This window comes from Elephas maximus, chromosome 10, assembly GCF_024166365.1.
Source record: "Elephas maximus indicus isolate mEleMax1 chromosome 10, mEleMax1 primary haplotype, whole genome shotgun sequence".
In the NCBI taxonomy this organism is placed as follows: domain Eukaryota; kingdom Metazoa; phylum Chordata; class Mammalia; order Proboscidea; family Elephantidae; genus Elephas; species Elephas maximus.
In genome coordinates this window covers 108616034-108633287 of record NC_064828.1, presented here as the reverse complement: position 1 = coordinate 108633287, position 17254 = coordinate 108616034, and the positions used below count along the sequence as shown (strand labels likewise).

General features: G+C 50.2%; 3 protein-coding genes across 3 annotated transcripts; all 3 read right to left on the bottom strand.

Annotated features, from left to right (window-relative positions):
- Positions 1-7341: 7341 nt before the first annotated feature.
- On the bottom strand, positions 7342-11364 carry LOC126084172 (basic proline-rich protein-like; the record flags this gene model as incomplete). The annotated part of the gene is made up of 5 exons (XM_049898470.1): positions 7342-7748; positions 8352-8534; positions 9156-9464; positions 9930-10166; positions 11286-11364. Coding segments are annotated over 5 exons (1215 nt in total), but the record flags the coding sequence as incomplete, so codon positions are not given.
- Positions 11365-11523: 159 nt separating this feature from the next.
- Positions 11524-13653, bottom strand: LOC126084167 (basic proline-rich protein-like; the record flags this gene model as incomplete). The annotated part of the gene is made up of 4 exons (XM_049898465.1): positions 11524-11594; positions 11838-12383; positions 12882-13382; positions 13488-13653. Coding segments are annotated over 4 exons (1284 nt in total), but the record flags the coding sequence as incomplete, so codon positions are not given.
- A 708-nt stretch (positions 13654-14361) lies between these two features.
- LOC126084170 (basic proline-rich protein-like) lies at positions 14362-16731 on the bottom strand (the record flags this gene model as incomplete). The annotated part of the gene is made up of 4 exons (XM_049898467.1): positions 14362-14675; positions 15141-15707; positions 15972-16304; positions 16695-16731. Coding segments are annotated over 4 exons (1251 nt in total), but the record flags the coding sequence as incomplete, so codon positions are not given.
- Between the last annotated feature and the right edge of the window lie 523 nt (positions 16732-17254).

The following is a 17254-nucleotide window of genomic DNA, read 5'->3' as shown; positions in this document are numbered from 1 at the left end:
GTCCACTGACATCTTTCTTGGATTAGGAATGGGCACACAGTCTAATATTTTACTTTGACTCTCTCTTCTCGACTGTTCTTCAGGATGGGAAAGAGAAATCCCTGGTTTACCCTATCGGTGCCATTCCGGGGGAACTCGTTTCCCCCTCCTTGCCACCTGCCGTAGGTACTCCCCAGCACCCCTCTCCCCCAAGTATTCCCCACGATCGCTTCCCATTCACAGTGAATGCAGAACCCAACTGAAGACACAGGGGGGAGAGACAATTTTTTAAACAGATGCTGACGGTTGCTCGTAAGTTATCGGTGTAATAATACCTGGAGCACAGACCACTGCTTTGGCCATCGTAAGTGAAGGCGTGCGCGGCGCCGCCGTAATTACAAACTCAGGGAAACGGAGGGAAAATCCATCTTATTTAAAAGTGTTTTAGTGTCAGCAAACACATCTCGATGCCACGAAGAAAGTTTTTTGTTAAGGACACGTTCGCCTTGAGGTTTTTAATTTGTTTGAAGTATTTTGCTAAAACAGAATTATGTTGGAGTTTACATAAAAGTAGAGAATGACATGAAAAGTTTTAACTTAAGCAGCGAAATATAAAGGCTAATCTTATTTAAAAGTAATATGTATGTCTTGATTGAGTGCCCAGATACGCTCAACTGGGACTTTTTAGTGCAATCGGGTCTAAGCTGTTACACTGAGTTAGACCGGGAAGGTTTTCCTGGGCTTATATTGCCAGACCTGAAATACTCTTGTGACTGCATTTAATAAAGAAACGAAAGTCTTGAGTAAGGGGATATGATTTTTTTATGACAGAAGGAATGCAAATAACTTTTAGTCTCATTGCTTCGACCGGGGTTGGTTTGATTTGATGGAGTTTAATAATGACTTATAACCTGTGCTGACAATCCACAGGCCCCCACAACGTCATTTGACTCATTTATTCTGCTTGCTGTAAAAACAAAGAGATGGCAAATAAATATATGGAACGTTCATTGTTTGTCAGAGGGCCCAAGCCAAGGGTTTTCAGTGACCTTTTAAAATATGGTCCCAGGTTAGCACTAAAATGTCTGTCACTCAACACACACACTTGCAGGCTGTGGCCTTTTAACCCGCGCATCTTGGGTTTTTCTCCTTCAAATGGGTGTATGAATTTCCAATCAGCTGCAGCGATTTAGGCTTTTGCGTCGGAGGATTACTGTAAATTGCAGCCTGACAATTACAATACGCAGGGCACCGGCAAGTTATTAATGGGCTCGCCTACTGACGGCCTTTCAGTAGAGCCTTGGACCTGCTGGGCCTCGGCCTAATTAGATCCAGGGGTGGAGGCCCCGGCGGATGAGGTCAGCAGGGCGGGGGGCTCCCCAAGACCCCGCACCCACAGAGGAAGATATCAATTGATTATGGATGGCTCCCGTACGCCATGTCGGATCTCGAATTCACCTTCTCCTTAATGACTTGTATTGGCTTAAGGAGCTCTTCGGGATTTGACAACGTCAAGCTCAGCTGACAAAGACCAGCAGGTGGCTTTAATTGAGGACTTCGATTGCAAGAGATTTTATGCAAGACAGCAACAGTTCAACAGACACAAAAGAGGCCTGTAAAAAAAGAAAAAAAGAAGTTTGTGGCAGTTCTTCTAGAAGGAGACCAGGACCAGACTGGGAGTTAACTACTTGCCTTGGGTTGCATTTACACTTTTTTCACCCCTTCAGTGGTGGGATCAGGAAGGGAGACCCCCTCTCCTACCCCCCTGCCCCGGGAAACTCCGCAGCAGCCTCGCCTCTCTTGGGATTCAATATTTATCTTTAGGAATGAATTATGTCCAGGCATAAATTATGTTTGACACATCCCGATGCTGGGGGAAAAAATTAAATTTTTCACCGCTCAGAAAAACATTCCCCAGCACATATCAGACTCAGAACGCTGTCCTGAAAGAATTAGGCATGCTGGTTAGTTTTACAGAGTTAAATGGACGGCCTGTCTGAAGTGTCAGGAGCCAGGAGGGTAACGATCAGTGAAGGAAAAAAACGACGGTGCTGAGAGGATCCCAGACCTGGAGCCCAGGGAAGGAGGACGATGGAGGTCTGAACAGAGAAACTCCTTGCCGTTAGAGCCAGTTACAAAGCTCTTCACGAGCGCCATGGTTTCCCCGAGGGCCGGCCCAGCAAAGGTAAAGTGTCATTCATGAGGTTTTGGGGGGCTTGGGGTGCCTCTGCTCTAAGGGGCTGGGGAGCGGGCCGATATTCACCTTTGTGGACATGACATGCACAGTCCATGTTTTTTTTTTTTTTTTTATTTAGTTTTGTGGTAAAAATATGTAAGCATTTGCCAAGTCAACAATTTTTGCCTGTGCGATTCAGTGACATTGGCCACGTCCACCATGTTTTGCAAACATCACCACTGTCCTTTTCCGATTTGTTCCACCACCGTTAACAGAACTGGGCGGCTCCTAAGCAAGGACTCCCCCCGCCTCCCCCCCACCTCTGGTGACCAGGAATAAGCTCTGGTCTCGATGCCTTCGCCTATTTCATGCAAGTGGGATCGTACAATATTTGTCCTTTTGTGACTGATTTATTTCACTCAGCATAATGTTTTCAAGGTTCACTCATGTGATACTATGTATCAGGGCTTCATTTCTCTTCATAGACCAAAAAACAAACAAACAAACCTGTTGCCCTCGAGTCAATTCTGACTCATAGCGACTGTCTTAGTCACCTAGTGCTGCTGTAACAGAAATACCACAAGTGGATGGCTTCAATGAACAGAATTTTGTCCTCTCACAGTCTAGTAGGCTAGAGGTCCAAATTCAGGGTGTCTGCTCCAGGGGAGGGTTTTTCTCTGTCAGCTCTGGAGGAAGGTCCTTGTCATCAATTGTCCCCTGGTTTAGGAGCTTCTCGGCACAGGGACCCCAGGTCCAAAGGACACACTCTGCTACCAGCGCTGCTTTCTTGGTCCCCATGTCTCTCTGCTTGCTTCTCTCTTTTCTATCACAAGAGAAATTGGCTGAAGACACAATCTGACTTTGTAATCTCGTCAACATCACTGCCACTAATCCATCTCCTTAGCATCATAGTGATAGAATTTACAACACAGGAAAATCACATCAGATGACAAAATGATGGACAATCATGTAATACTGGGAATCATGCCCTAACCAAGCTGACACATATTTGGGGGGAACACAATTCAATCTATGACAGCGAACCTATAGGACAGAGCAGAACTGCTGCATAGGGTTTCCAAAGAGTGGATGGTGGATTTGAACTGCCGACCTTTTGGTTAGCCCTGAGCTCTTAACGACTGTACCACCAGGACTAAGTAATATTCCATTGTGTGCTGTCTTAGCTCCCTAGTGCTGCTATAACAGAAATACCACAAGTGGGTGGCTTTAACAAACAGAAATTTATTTTCTCGTAGTGTGGGAGGCTGGAAGTCTGAATTCAGGGTGCCAGCTCTAGGGGCAGACTTTGTCTGTCAGCTCTGGGGAAAGTCCTTGTCTCTCTGAGCCTCTGCTCCTGGGCAATCTTCACGTGGCTTCTCTTGTCTCTTCCTTGTCTCTACTTACTCGCTTGCTTGTTTAATCTTTTATATCTCAAAAGAGACATGACTCAAGATACACCCTACACTAATCCTATCTCATTAACAGAACAAAGACAGCCCTTTCCCAAATGGGATTATAACCACAGACATAGAAGTTAGGATTTACAACACATATTTTGGTGGGACACAGTTCAATCCATAACATATGGAAGGACCACATTTTGTTTATCCATTCATCTCTTGATGGCCATAAAGGTTGTTTCCACCTTATGGCTATTGTGAAAAGTGCTGCAGGGAGATTTGGAGTACCGCAGTTTGTCCTGATGTAGTCTTGAGAACTCCGCTTCTTCAACCATCTGTCACCTCACCCAGCCAATCACCCCACACTTCCACTTCACCCAGCTTCTTACCATTATTGAAATATTCCTTGTATATTCGTGCCTCCAACCTTTCTCTGCCTGAGCTATGCTCTCTCTCCTCCCTCCTTCTGCACCTTGCAAACTCCTATTCACCCTTCAGGACACTTTGGTCACCTTCTTCAGGAAGCCTTCCAGCTCTCCGCGCTACTTCTCCCAAGGCATTCTGACACTGGAGCCTACATTCCCCTCCACTAAGCTATACTGCCTTCCATGAAGGTGTAGGGGGCACTTTAACATCCGAACTGACAACCCCGAACACAGATGGTACCCCAAAGAAGGCACCAAAGGCGTTCCAAAGCTAGAGAGGTAGGAATAATGGATTCTGGATGAGGGGAGCAAGAGGCAGAATTAGGGGGCATCTTGGAAGGGAGGTGATCCCTTTAGGCTGGGCAGGACTCTGTGGGTAGTAGTGGGGGCCAGAAGAGGGAAGACTTGGGAAATTGGTTGGGTGCCAGATGGGTTTAAGGTCCGGGAATGTTGCCAAGGACTCCTGATTCGGGATGATGATGCCAATGATAGACCCCAGGGTCTAATTGCTCCAATAGCCTACCTTGCTCCATAGTTAGGAACAGGTTGGCAGACATTCCAAACCCCGAGACGAGCAAATCCGTATGCCCCAGCCTCACCACACCCTCCCACCATCCCCTGCCTGTGGCTCTGCCTCTGCTCGGCACAAAAGCCTTCTCCCTCCACCTGCCAGCCCTTCCAGCTCTCACAGCAGCCCCTCCTCTGGGAAGCCTTCCTGGAATCCTCATCCTGGTACCAGTACTAGCTGCTGCCGTATCCTCCAACTCATGGCGATCCCATGGGTGGCTCTCAGAGCAGAACTGTGCTCCATAGGGTTTTCAGTGGGAGGAGCCCTGGTGGCGCAGTGGTTAAAAGCTCAGCTGCTAACCAAAAAGGTCGGCAGTTCTAATCCACCAGCTACTCCTTGGAAACCCTACAGGGCAATTCCACTCTGTCCTACTTGCTATCAGTTTCAATCAACTCGGCTTGACAGCAACATATTTTCTTATCTTTCGGAAGTAGATCACCAGGCCTTTCTTCCGAGGTTCGTCCAACCTTTCAGTTAACGACTAAGGGCATTAAGCATTTGCACCACTCAGGGACTTCTCTGGTCCTGGGAGAGCTGACCTTTTCCTCTGCGTGCCCACCACACACCTAGCACATGCTCTCGTGCTTATTCCTCCCCTGGCTGGCTCCCTGGCCGCTCCCCATTCTCCTCCCTCTTCCTGGCACAGGTCTGCTGTTGAATGACTGAGAATGCAAAAGGAATGGGCCCATCTCTACAAACTATCTCCATCCACAAATTTGGCAAGTTGGATTTTGTTGCCTTTTATGAAAGAATTAAAACTTGGGACCCTTTATTGACTGTGGATAACTCAGCACACTAGTTGACCAGCAGGAAGTTATCTATCTTTGGTCGATGTTTTGACCACCTGCTGTGTACTGAGCTCTGGGTGAGGGTTGGTGGCTCCTGCTCTGCCAAGGAGGTGATTCCTTTGTGGTGGGGGAGGAGAAACCAGCCGCCCATGACGTCCGTAAAGGGCTTTCTTGGGGTTTGATTAAAGCAGAAGGGCTTTTGGGGCTAATGTTCAAAGAACTTAAGCAGGCAGCTCCAGGATTTGAAGGAACAGTGTTTGTAGATGGGTTCGAACTCATGTCTAGGGGAAGGAGAAAGGGAAGGCTCTCTGGGCCATCTTCCTTGAAGTCAGAGGGGGCACTCTGAATGCCTATACTGCAAAGACAACTAGAGGGCTATCTTGGTCTTTCTCAGAGTCTAGTCCAGAGCCTGAGACACAGGCAACTTCCACAACATATTTGTGCAATGAATGAATGAATGATGAACATGAGGAGTGGATCCTAAATTGGATCTCCAGCCCTGATTTTAAACCCGGGTCTGATGTCCCCCATTTATTTTGGAGCCATCTTGGATTCATTTTTCCCACAGGGCCAGCCGAGGGTGCCTTTTAGCCCAGAGCCATGCAGAATGGCCAGGCCAGGCTGGGGAATGATGGCTTGGCTGAGTGAGCGTGGTTAGCTCAGTGATCCCATGGCTGAGCGGCCCCTGGATGTCGTGACTGCTGGCCCTGTTCGCCTTGCAGCTGCACCTGGGAGGGGCCTCATTAGCTAGCTTGAGGAAGGTGGGCTGGCTGGGCTGTCAAAATTGCCCTGCCATGCACAACCCTGGATTCCAGGGGTCCTGGGGAGGCTGGCAGTCAGCAAGGTCCCTTTGCTTGTTGCCCTGGGGACGGGGGTGGAGCCGACCTACCTCTCTGTGCGAAAGCTCCTGCTCCTCCCAAGGATGGAACCCTGATGGGCGGCTACGTGCTGGGTATGCGCTGGCCAAAGACAGCAGTGGCTAGACCCTGCATTTCACCTGTCAGGCTGCAAAAGAGCAGCCTGGGAGGAGAACACTGCCAAGGTGTTAGGCAGGAAGGGGAGGCTCTTGGGATTTATGGGCTCAGGAACTCACCCAGGAGAGGACACGCCCTGAGGGTGGCACTGGAGGTGTGGCTGTCCTTGGAGACATCAGGGCAGTTGGCACCTCCGCATGTGAGCCAGCCTGCCTATCCAGAAAAAGGAATGAGCTGTCAGGAGAGCAGATGGCCGAAGCCCTAATCTGCCAGCCGGGGGCAGGGATGAGGCCCAGACTCTGGACAGAGCAGATTTTAGGAGCTGAGACTGCGATGTGTTTCCTCTGCTCTCCTTCCTCTTCCTTCTCATGCTCTTAGACTTTGGGATGTGAGAGCTGGGTGGACTTCTGCACCTTTCAGCAGAAACTTTCCTTCCCTTCCCTAACCCATTTTCTATACGAGGAGACTGAGGTTCAGAGAGAGGAAGGACTCCCACTGTGACCCACCTTGAGCTGAAGCCGAAGCTGGCCTGGGACGCTTTATCCATACACTACTTCTTCATGTCCTCTTTTCCCCCTTCATCCTCTGTGTTTTGTATGTATTATACTTCTCTTTTCCTGGATCCTTCTGTTTCAGTCACCCTTTAAGCAAAACGAAGAATTAGAGCAAGGGTTTTAAAAAGGAGTATGTACACATGACAAATAAATGGGAAGAGTTGGAGGGAAGCCCTGAGATGACAGAAGCCATCTCCTGATATGGGGAGGGGGTAAGGAGGAAGATGAGGTGTGAGAGGGCCTGCAGAAAGAAAGGAGGAAGGGCAGGGGGAAGAGGACCCCTAAGGAAGGAGTCTGGAGTCCAAGATCCAGTGATGGTGCCCTAAATCCCTTATGGAATAATGTGGGGCAAAAACAAACAAACGATGTTGTTGATGATAGTGATGATGATGATGGTGATGATGATGGTGATAGTGATGATGGTGATGATGGTGATGATGGTGATGGTGATGATGATGGTGATGATGGTGATGGTGGTGATGGTGGTGATGGTGATGGTGGTGGTGGTGATGGTGGTGATGATGGTGATGGTGGTGATGATGGTGGTGATGATGGTGGTGGTGATGGTGGTGGTGATGGTGGTGATGGTGGTGGTGATGGTGGTGGTGATGGTGGTGGTGATGGTGGTGGTGATGGTGGTGATGATGATGGTGATGATGGTGATAGTGATGATGGTGATGATGGTGATGGTGGTGATGGTGGTGATGGTGGTGATGGTGGTGATGGTGGTGATGGTGGTGGTGATGGTGGTGATGGTGGTGATGGTGGTGATGGTGGTGGTGATGGTGGTGATGGTGGTGATGGTGGTGATGATGGTGGTGATGGTGGTGGTGATGGTGGTGGTGATGGTGGTGGTGATGGTGGTGATGGTGGTGATGGTGGTGATGATGGTGATGGTGGTGATGGTGGTGATGATGATGGTGATAGTGATGATGGTGATGATGGTGATGATGGTGATGGTGGTGATGGTGGTGATGGTGGTGATGATGGTGGTGGTGGTGATGATGGTGATGATGGTGATGGTGGTGATGATGGTGGTGATGATGGTGATGGTGGTGATGATGGTGATGATGGTGACGGTGGTGATGATGGTGATAGTGATGATGGTGATGATGGTGATGGTGGTGATGGTGGTGATGGTGGTGATGGTGATGATGGTGGTGGTGATGATGGTGGTGATGATGGTGATGGTGGTGATGATGGTGATGATGGTGATGGTGGTGATGGTGGTGATGGTGGTGATGGTGGTGATGGTGGTGATGATGGTGGTGATGATGGTGGTGGTGGTGATGATGGTGGTGGTGGTGATGATGGTGGTGGTGATGGTGATGGTGGTGATGATGGTGATGGTGGTGATGATGGTGATGATGGTTATAGTGATGATGGTGATGATGGTGATGATGGTGATGGTGGTGATGGTGGTGATGGTGATGATGGTGGTGGTGATGATGGTGGTGATGATGGTGATGGTGGTGATGATGGTGATGGTGGTGATGGTGGTGATGGTGGTGATGGTGGTGGTGATGATGGTGGTGGTGGTGATGATGGTGGTGATGATGGTGGTGGTGGTGATGATGGTGGTGGTGATGATGGTGGTGGTGATGATGATGGTGGTGATGATGGTGATGGTGGTGACGATGGTGGTGGTGGTGGTGATGATGGTGGTGGTGATGAAGATGGTGGTGATGATGGTGATGGTGGTGATGATGGTGATGATGATGGTGATGGTGATGGTGGTGATGGTGGTGATGGTGGTGATGATGGTGGTGATGATGGTGGTGATGATGGTGGTGGTGGTGATGATGGTGGTGGTGATGGTGGTGATGATGGTGGTGGTGATGATGGTGATGGTGGTGATGGTGGTGATGATGGTGGTGATGATGATGGTGATGATGGTGATAGTGATGATGGTGATGATGGTGATGGTGGTGATGATGGTGATGATGGTGATGGTGGTGATGGTGGTGATGGTGGTGGTGATGGTGGTGATGGTGGGGATGGTGGTGATGGTGGTGGGGATGGTGGGGATGGTGGTGATGGTGGTGATGATGGTGATGATGGTGATGGTGGTGATGATGGTGATAGTGATGATGGTGATAGTGATGATGGTGATGATGGTGATGATGATGGTGGTGATGATGGTGATGGTGGTGACGATGGTGGTGATGATGGTGGTGATGGTGGTGGTGGTGATGATGGTGGTGGTGATGATGATGGTGGTGACGATGGTGATGGTGGTGACGATGGTGATGATGATGGTGATAGTGATGATGGTGATGATGGTGATGGTGGTGATGGTGGTGATGGTGGTGATGGTGGTGATGGTGGTGATGGTGGTGATGGTGATGATGGTGGTGGTGATGATGGTGGTGATGATGGTGATGGTGGTGATGATGGTGATGGTGGTGATGGTGGTGATGGTGGTGATGGTGGTGATGGTGGTGATGGTGGTGGTGATGGTGGTGGTGGTGATGATGGTGGTGATGATGGTGGTGGTGGTGATGATGGTGGTGGTGATGATGGTGGTGGTGATGATGATGGTGGTGACGATGGTGATGGTGGTGACGATGGTGGTGGTGGTGGTGATGATGGTGGTGGTGATGATGATGGTGGTGATGATGGTGATGGTGGTGATGATGGTGATGATGATGGTGATGGTGATGATGGTGATGGTGGTGATGGTGGTGATGATGGTGGTGATGATGGTGGTGATGATGGTGGTGGTGGTGATGATGGTGGTGGTGATGGTGGTGATGATGGTGGTGGTGATGATGGTGATGGTGGTGATGGTGGTGATGATGGTGGTGATGATGGTGGTGATGATGGTGGTGGTGGTGATGATGGTGGTGATGATGGTGATGGTGGTGATGATGGTGGTGATGATGATGGTGATAGTGATGATGGTGATGATGGTGATGGTGGTGATGGTGGTGATGATGGTGATGGTGGTGATGATGGTGATGATGGTGATAGTGATGATGGTGATGATGGTGATGATGGTGATGGTGGTGATGGTGGTGATGGTGATGATGGTGGTGGTGATGATGGTGGTGATGATGGTGATGGTGGTGATGATGGTGATGGTGGTGATGGTGGTGATGGTGGTGATGGTGGTGATGGTGGTGATGGTGGTGGTGATGATGGTGGTGGTGGTGATGATGGTGGTGATGGTGGTGGTGGTGATGATGGTGGTGGTGGTGATGATGGTGGTGGTGATGATGGTGGTGGTGATGATGATGGTGGTGATGATGGTGGTGGTGGTGACGATGGTGGTGGTGGTGGTGATGATGGTGGTGGTGATGATGATGGTGGTGATGATGGTGATGGTGGTGATGATGGTGATGATGATGGTGATGGTGATGATGGTGATGGTGGTGATGGTGGTGATGATGGTGGTGATGATGGTGGTGATGATGGTGGTGGTGGTGATGATGGTGGTGGTGATGGTGGTGATGATGGTGGTGGTGATGATGGTGATGGTGGTGATGGTGGTGATGATGGTGGTGATGATGGTGGTGATGATGGTGGTGGTGGTGATGATTGTGGTGATGATGGTGATGGTGGTGATGATGGTGGTGATGATGATGGTGATAGTGATGATGGTGATGATGGTGGTGATGGTGGTGGTGGTGATGATGGTGATGGTGGTGATGGTGGTGATGGTGGTGATGATGGTGGTGATGATGGTGGTGATGATGATGGTGATGATGGTGGTGATGATGATGGTGATAGTGATGATGGTGATGATGGTGGTGATGGTGGTGGTGGTGATGATGGTGATGGTGGTGATTGTGGTGATGATGGTGGTGATGATGGTGGTGATGATGATGGTGATAGTGATGACGGTGATGATGGTGGAGATGGTGGTGGTGGTGATGGTGGTGATGGTGGTGATGGTGGTGATGGTGGTGATGATGGTGATGATGGTGGTGATGGTGGTGGTGATGACGATGGTGGTGATGATGGTGATGGTGGTGATGATGGTGGTGATGATGGTGGTGATGATGGTGGTGATGGTGGTGATGGTGGTGATGGTGGTGATGGTGGTGGTGATGGTGGGGATGGTGGGGATGGTGGTGATGGTGGTGATGGTGGTGATGGTGGTGATGGTGGTGATGGTGGTGATGGTGGGGATGGTGGGGATGGTGGTGATGGTGGTGGTGATGGTGGTGATGGTGGTGATGGTGGTGATGATGGTGATGATGGTGATGGTGGTGGTGATGGTGGTGATGATGGTGATGGTGGTGATGATGGTGATGATGGTGATGGTGGTGATGATGGTGATAGTGATGATGGTGATAGTGATGATGGTGATGATGGTGGTGATGATGATGGTGGTGATGATGGTGATGGTGGTGACGATGGTGGTGATGATGGTGATGGTGGTGATGATGGTGATGATGATGGTGATGGTGATGGTGGTGATGGTGGTGATGGTGGTGATGATGGTGGTGATGATGGTGGTGATGATGGTGGTGGTGGTGATGATGGTGGTGGTGATGGTGGTGATGATGGTGGTGGTGATGATGGTGATGGTGGTGATGGTGGTGATGATGGTGGTGATGATGATGGTGATGATGGTGATAGTGATGATGGTGATGATGGTGATGGTGGTGATGATGGTGATGATGGTGATGGTGTTGATGGTGGTGATGGTGGTGGTGATGGTGGTGATGGTGGGGATGGTGGTGATGGTGGTGGTGATGGTGGGGATGGTGGTGATGGTGGTGATGATGGTGATGATGGTGATGGTGGTGATGATGGTGATAGTGATGATGGTGATAGTGATGATGGTGATGATGGTGATGATGATGGTGGTGATGATGGTGATGGTGGTGACGATGGTGGTGATGATGGTGGTGATGGTGGTGGTGGTGATGATGGTGGTGGTGATGATGATGGTGGTGATGATGGTGATGGTGGTGACGATGGTGATGATGATGGTGATAGTGATGATGGTGATGATGGTGATGGTGGTGATGGTGGTGATGGTGGTGATGGTGGTGATGGTGGTGATGGTGGTGATGGTGGTGATGGTGGTGATGGTGATGATGGTGGTGGTGATGATGGTGGTGATGATGGTGATGGTGGTGATGATGGTGATGGTGGTGATGGTGGTGATGGTGGTGATGGTGGTGATGGTGGTGATGGTGGTGGTGATGATGGTGGTGGTGGTGATGATGGTGGTGATGATGGTGGTGGTGGTGATGATGGTGGTGGTGGTGATGATGGTGGTGGTGATGATGGTGGTGGTGATGATGATGGTGGTGACGATGGTGATGGTGGTGACGATGGTGGTGGTGGTGGTGATGATGGTGGTGGTGATGATGATGGTGGTGATGATGGTGATGGTGGTGATGATGGTGATGATGATGGTGATGGTGATGATGGTGATGGTGGTGATGGTGGTGATGATGGTGGTGATGATGGTGGTGATGATGGTGGTGGTGGTGATGATGGTGGTGGTGATGGTGGTGATGATGGTGGTGGTGATGATGGTGATGGTGGTGATGGTGGTGATGATGGTGGTGATGATGGTGGTGATGATGGTGGTGGTGGTGATGATGGTGGTGATGATGGTGATGGTGGTGATGATGGTGGTGATGATGATGGTGATAGTGATGATGGTGATGATGGTGATGGTGGTGATGGTGGTGATGATGGTGATGGTGGTGATGATGGTGATGATGGTGATAGTGATGATGGTGATGATGGTGATGATGGTGATGGTGGTGATGGTGGTGATGGTGATGATGGTGGTGGTGATGATGGTGGTGATGATGGTGATGGTGGTGATGATGGTGATGGCGGTGATGGTGGTGATGGTGGTGATGATGGTGATGATGGTGATAGTGATGATGGTGATGATGGTGATGATGGTGATGATGGTGATGGTGATGATGATGGTGATGATGGTGATGGTGGTGATGGTGGTGATGATGGTGATGATGGTGATAGTGATGATGGTGATGATGGTGATGATGGTGATGATGGTGATGGTGATGATGATGGTGATGGTGGTGATGGTGGTGATGGTGATGGTGGTGGTGGTGATGGTGGTGATGATGGTGATGGTGGTGATGATGGTGGTGATGATGGTGGTGGTGATGGTGGTGGTGATGGTGGTGATGGTGGTGGTGATGGTGGTGGTGATGGTGGTGGTGATGGTGGTGGTGATGGTGGTGATGGTGGTGATGGTGGTGATGATGATGGTGATGATGGTGATGGTGATGATGGTGATGATGGTGATGGTGGTGATGGTGGTGATGGTGGTGATGGTGGTGATGGTGGTGGTGATGGTGGTGATGATGGTGGTGATGGTGGTGATGGTGGTGATGATGGTGGTGATGGTGGTGGTGATGGTGGTGGTGATGGTGGTGGTGATGGTGGTGATGGTGGTGATGGTGGTGATGATGGTGATGGTGGTGATGGTGGTGATGATGATGGTGATAGTGATGATGGTGATGATGGTGATGGTGGTGATGGTGGTGATGGTGGTGATGGTGGTGGTGGTGGTGATGATGGTGATGATGGTGATGGTGGTGATGATGGTGGTGATGATGGTGATGGTGGTGATGATGGTGATGATGGTGACGGTGGTGATGATGGTGATGATGGTGATGGTGGTGATGGTGGTGATGGTGGTGATGGTGGTGATGGTGATGATGGTGGTGGTGATGATGGTGGTGATGATGGTGATGGTGGTGATGATGGTGATGGTGGTGATGGTGGTGATGATGGTGGTGATGGTGGTGGTGGTGATGATGGTGGTGGTGATGGTGATGGTGGTGACGATGGTGGTGACGATGGTGGTGGTGGTGGTGATGATGGTGGTGGTGATGATGATGGTGGTGATGATGGTGATGGTGGTGATGATGGTGATGATGATGGTGATGGTGATGATGGTGATGGTGGTGATGGTGGTGATGATGGTGGTGATGATGGTGATGGTGGTGACGATGGTGGTGATGATGGTGGTGATGGTGGTGGTGGTGATGATGGTGGTGGTGATGATGATGGTGGTGATGATGGTGATGGTGGTGACGATGGTGATGATGATGGTGATAGTGATGATGGTGATGATGGTGATGGTGGTGATGGTGGTGATGGTGGTGATGGTGGTGATGGTGGTGATGATGGTGATGGTGGTGATGATGGTGATGATGGTGATAGTGATGATGGTGATGATGGTGATGATGGTGATGGTGGTGATGGTGGTGATGGTGGTGATGATGGTGATGATGGTGATAGTGATGATGGTGATGATGGTGATGATGGTGATGATGGTGATGATGGTGATGGTGATGATGATGGTGATGATGGTGATGGTGGTGATGGTGGTGATGATGGTGATGATGGTTATAGTGATGATGGTGATGATGGTGATGATGGTGATGGTGGTGATGGTGGTGATGGTGATGATGGTGGTGGTGATGATGGTGGTGATGATGGTGATGGTGGTGATGATGGTGATGGTGGTGATGGTGGTGATGGTGGTGATGGTGGTGGTGATGATGGTGGTGGTGGTGATGATGGTGGTGATGATGGTGGTGGTGGTGATGATGGTGGTGGTGATGATGGTGGTGGTGATGATGATGGTGGTGATGATGGTGATGGTGGTGACGATGGTGGTGGTGGTGGTGATGATGGTGGTGGTGATGAAGATGGTGGTGATGATGGTGATGGTGGTGATGATGGTGATGATGATGGTGATGGTGATGGTGGTGATGGTGGTGATGGTGGTGATGATGGTGGTGATGATGGTGGTGATGATGGTGGTGGTGGTGATGATGGTGGTGGTGATGGTGGTGATGATGGTGGTGGTGATGATGGTGATGGTGGTGATGGTGGTGATGATGGTGGTGATGATGATGGTGATGATGGTGATAGTGATGATGGTGATGATGGTGATGGTGGTGATGATGGTGATGATGGTGATGGTGGTGATGGTGGTGATGGTGGTGGTGATGGTGGTGATGGTGGGGATGGTGGTGATGGTGGTGGGGATGGTGGGGATGGTGGTGATGGTGGTGATGATGGTGATGATGGTGATGGTGGTGATGATGGTGATAGTGATGATGGTGATAGTGATGATGGTGATGATGGTGATGATGATGGTGGTGATGATGGTGATGGTGGTGACGATGGTGGTGATGATGGTGGTGATGGTGGTGGTGGTGATGATGGTGGTGGTGATGATGATGGTGGTGACGATGGTGATGGTGGTGACGATGGTGATGATGATGGTGATAGTGATGATGGTGATGATGGTGATGGTGGTGATGGTGGTGATGGTGGTGATGGTGGTGATGGTGGTGATGGTGGTGATGGTGATGATGGTGGTGGTGATGATGGTGGTGATGATGGTGATGGTGGTGATGATGGTGATGGTGGTGATGGTGGTGATGGTGGTGATGGTGGTGATGGTGGTGATGGTGGTGGTGATGGTGGTGGTGGTGATGATGGTGGTGATGATGGTGGTGGTGGTGATGATGGTGGTGGTGGTGATGATGGTGGTGGTGATGATGGTGGTGGTGATGATGATGGTGGTGACGATGGTGATGGTGGTGACGATGGTGGTGGTGGTGGTGATGATGGTGGTGGTGATGATGATGGTGGTGATGATGGTGATGGTGGTGATGATGGTGATGATGATGGTGATGGTGATGATGGTGATGGTGGTGATGGTGGTGATGATGGTGGTGATGATGGTGGTGATGATGGTGGTGGTGGTGATGATGGTGGTGGTGATGGTGGTGATGATGGTGGTGGTGATGATGGTGATGGTGGTGATGGTGGTGATGATGGTGGTGATGATGGTGGTGATGATGGTGGTGGTGGTGATGATGGTGGTGATGATGGTGATGGTGGTGATGATGGTGGTGATGATGATGGTGATAGTGATGATGGTGATGATGGTGATGGTGGTGATGGTGGTGATGATGGTGATGGTGGTGATGATGGTGATGATGGTGATAGTGATGATGGTGATGATGGTGATGATGGTGATGGTGGTGATGGTGGTGATGGTGATGATGGTGGTGGTGATGATGGTGGTGATGATGGTGATGGTGGTGATGATGGTGATGGTGGTGATGGTGGTGATGGTGGTGATGGTGGTGGTGATGATGGTGGTGGTGGTGATGATGGTGGTGATGGTGGTGGTGGTGATGATGGTGGTGGTGGTGATGATGGTGGTGGTGATGATGGTGGTGGTGATGATGATGGTGGTGATGATGGTGGTGGTGGTGACGATGGTGGTGGTGGTGGTGATGATGGTGGTGGTGATGATGATGGTGGTGATGATGGTGATGGTGGTGATGATGGTGATGATGATGGTGATGGTGATGATGGTGATGGTGGTGATGGTGGTGATGATGGTGGTGATGATGGTGGTGATGATGGTGGTGGTGGTGATGATGGTGGTGGTGATGGTGGTGATGATGGTGGTGGTGATGATGGTGATGGTGGTGATGGTGGTGATGATGGTGGTGATGATGGTGGTGGTGGTGATGATTGTGGTGATGATGGTGATGGTGGTGATGATGGTGGTGATGATGATGGTGATAGTGATGATGGTGATGATGGTGGTGATGGTGGTGGTGGTGATGATGGTGATGGTGGTGATGGTGGTGATGGTGGTGATGATGGTGGTGATGATGGTGGTGATGATGATGGTGATGATGGTGGTGATGATGATGGTGATAGTGATGATGGTGATGATGGTGGTGATGGTGGTGGTGGTGATGATGGTGATGGTGGTGATTGTGGTGATGATGGTGGTGATGATGGTGGTGATGATGATGGTGATAGTGATGACGGTGATGATGGTGGTGATGGTGGTGGTGGTGATGGTGGTGATGGTGGTGATGGTGGTGATGGTGGTGATGATGGTGATGATGGTGGTGATGGTGGTGGTGATGACGATGGTGGTGATGATGGTGATGGTGGTGATGATGGTGGTGATGATGGTGGTGATGATGGTGGTGATGGTGGTGATGGTGGTGATGGTGGTGATGGTGGTGGTGATGGTGGGGATGGTGGGGATGGTGGTGATGGTGGTGATGGTGGTGATGGTGGTGATGGTGGTGATGGTGGTGATGGTGGGGATGGTGGTGGTGATGGTGGTGATGATGGTGATGGTGGTGATGATGGTGATGATGGTGATGGTGGTGATGATGGTGATAGTGATGATGGTGATAGTGATGATGGTGATGATGGTGGTGATGATGATGGTGGTGATGATGGTGATGGTGGTGACGATGGTGGTGATGATGGTGATGGTGGTGATGATGGTGATGATGATGGTGATGGTGATGGTGGTGATGGTGGTGATGGTGGTGATGATGGTGGTGATGATGGTGGTGATGATGGTGGTGGTGGTGATGAT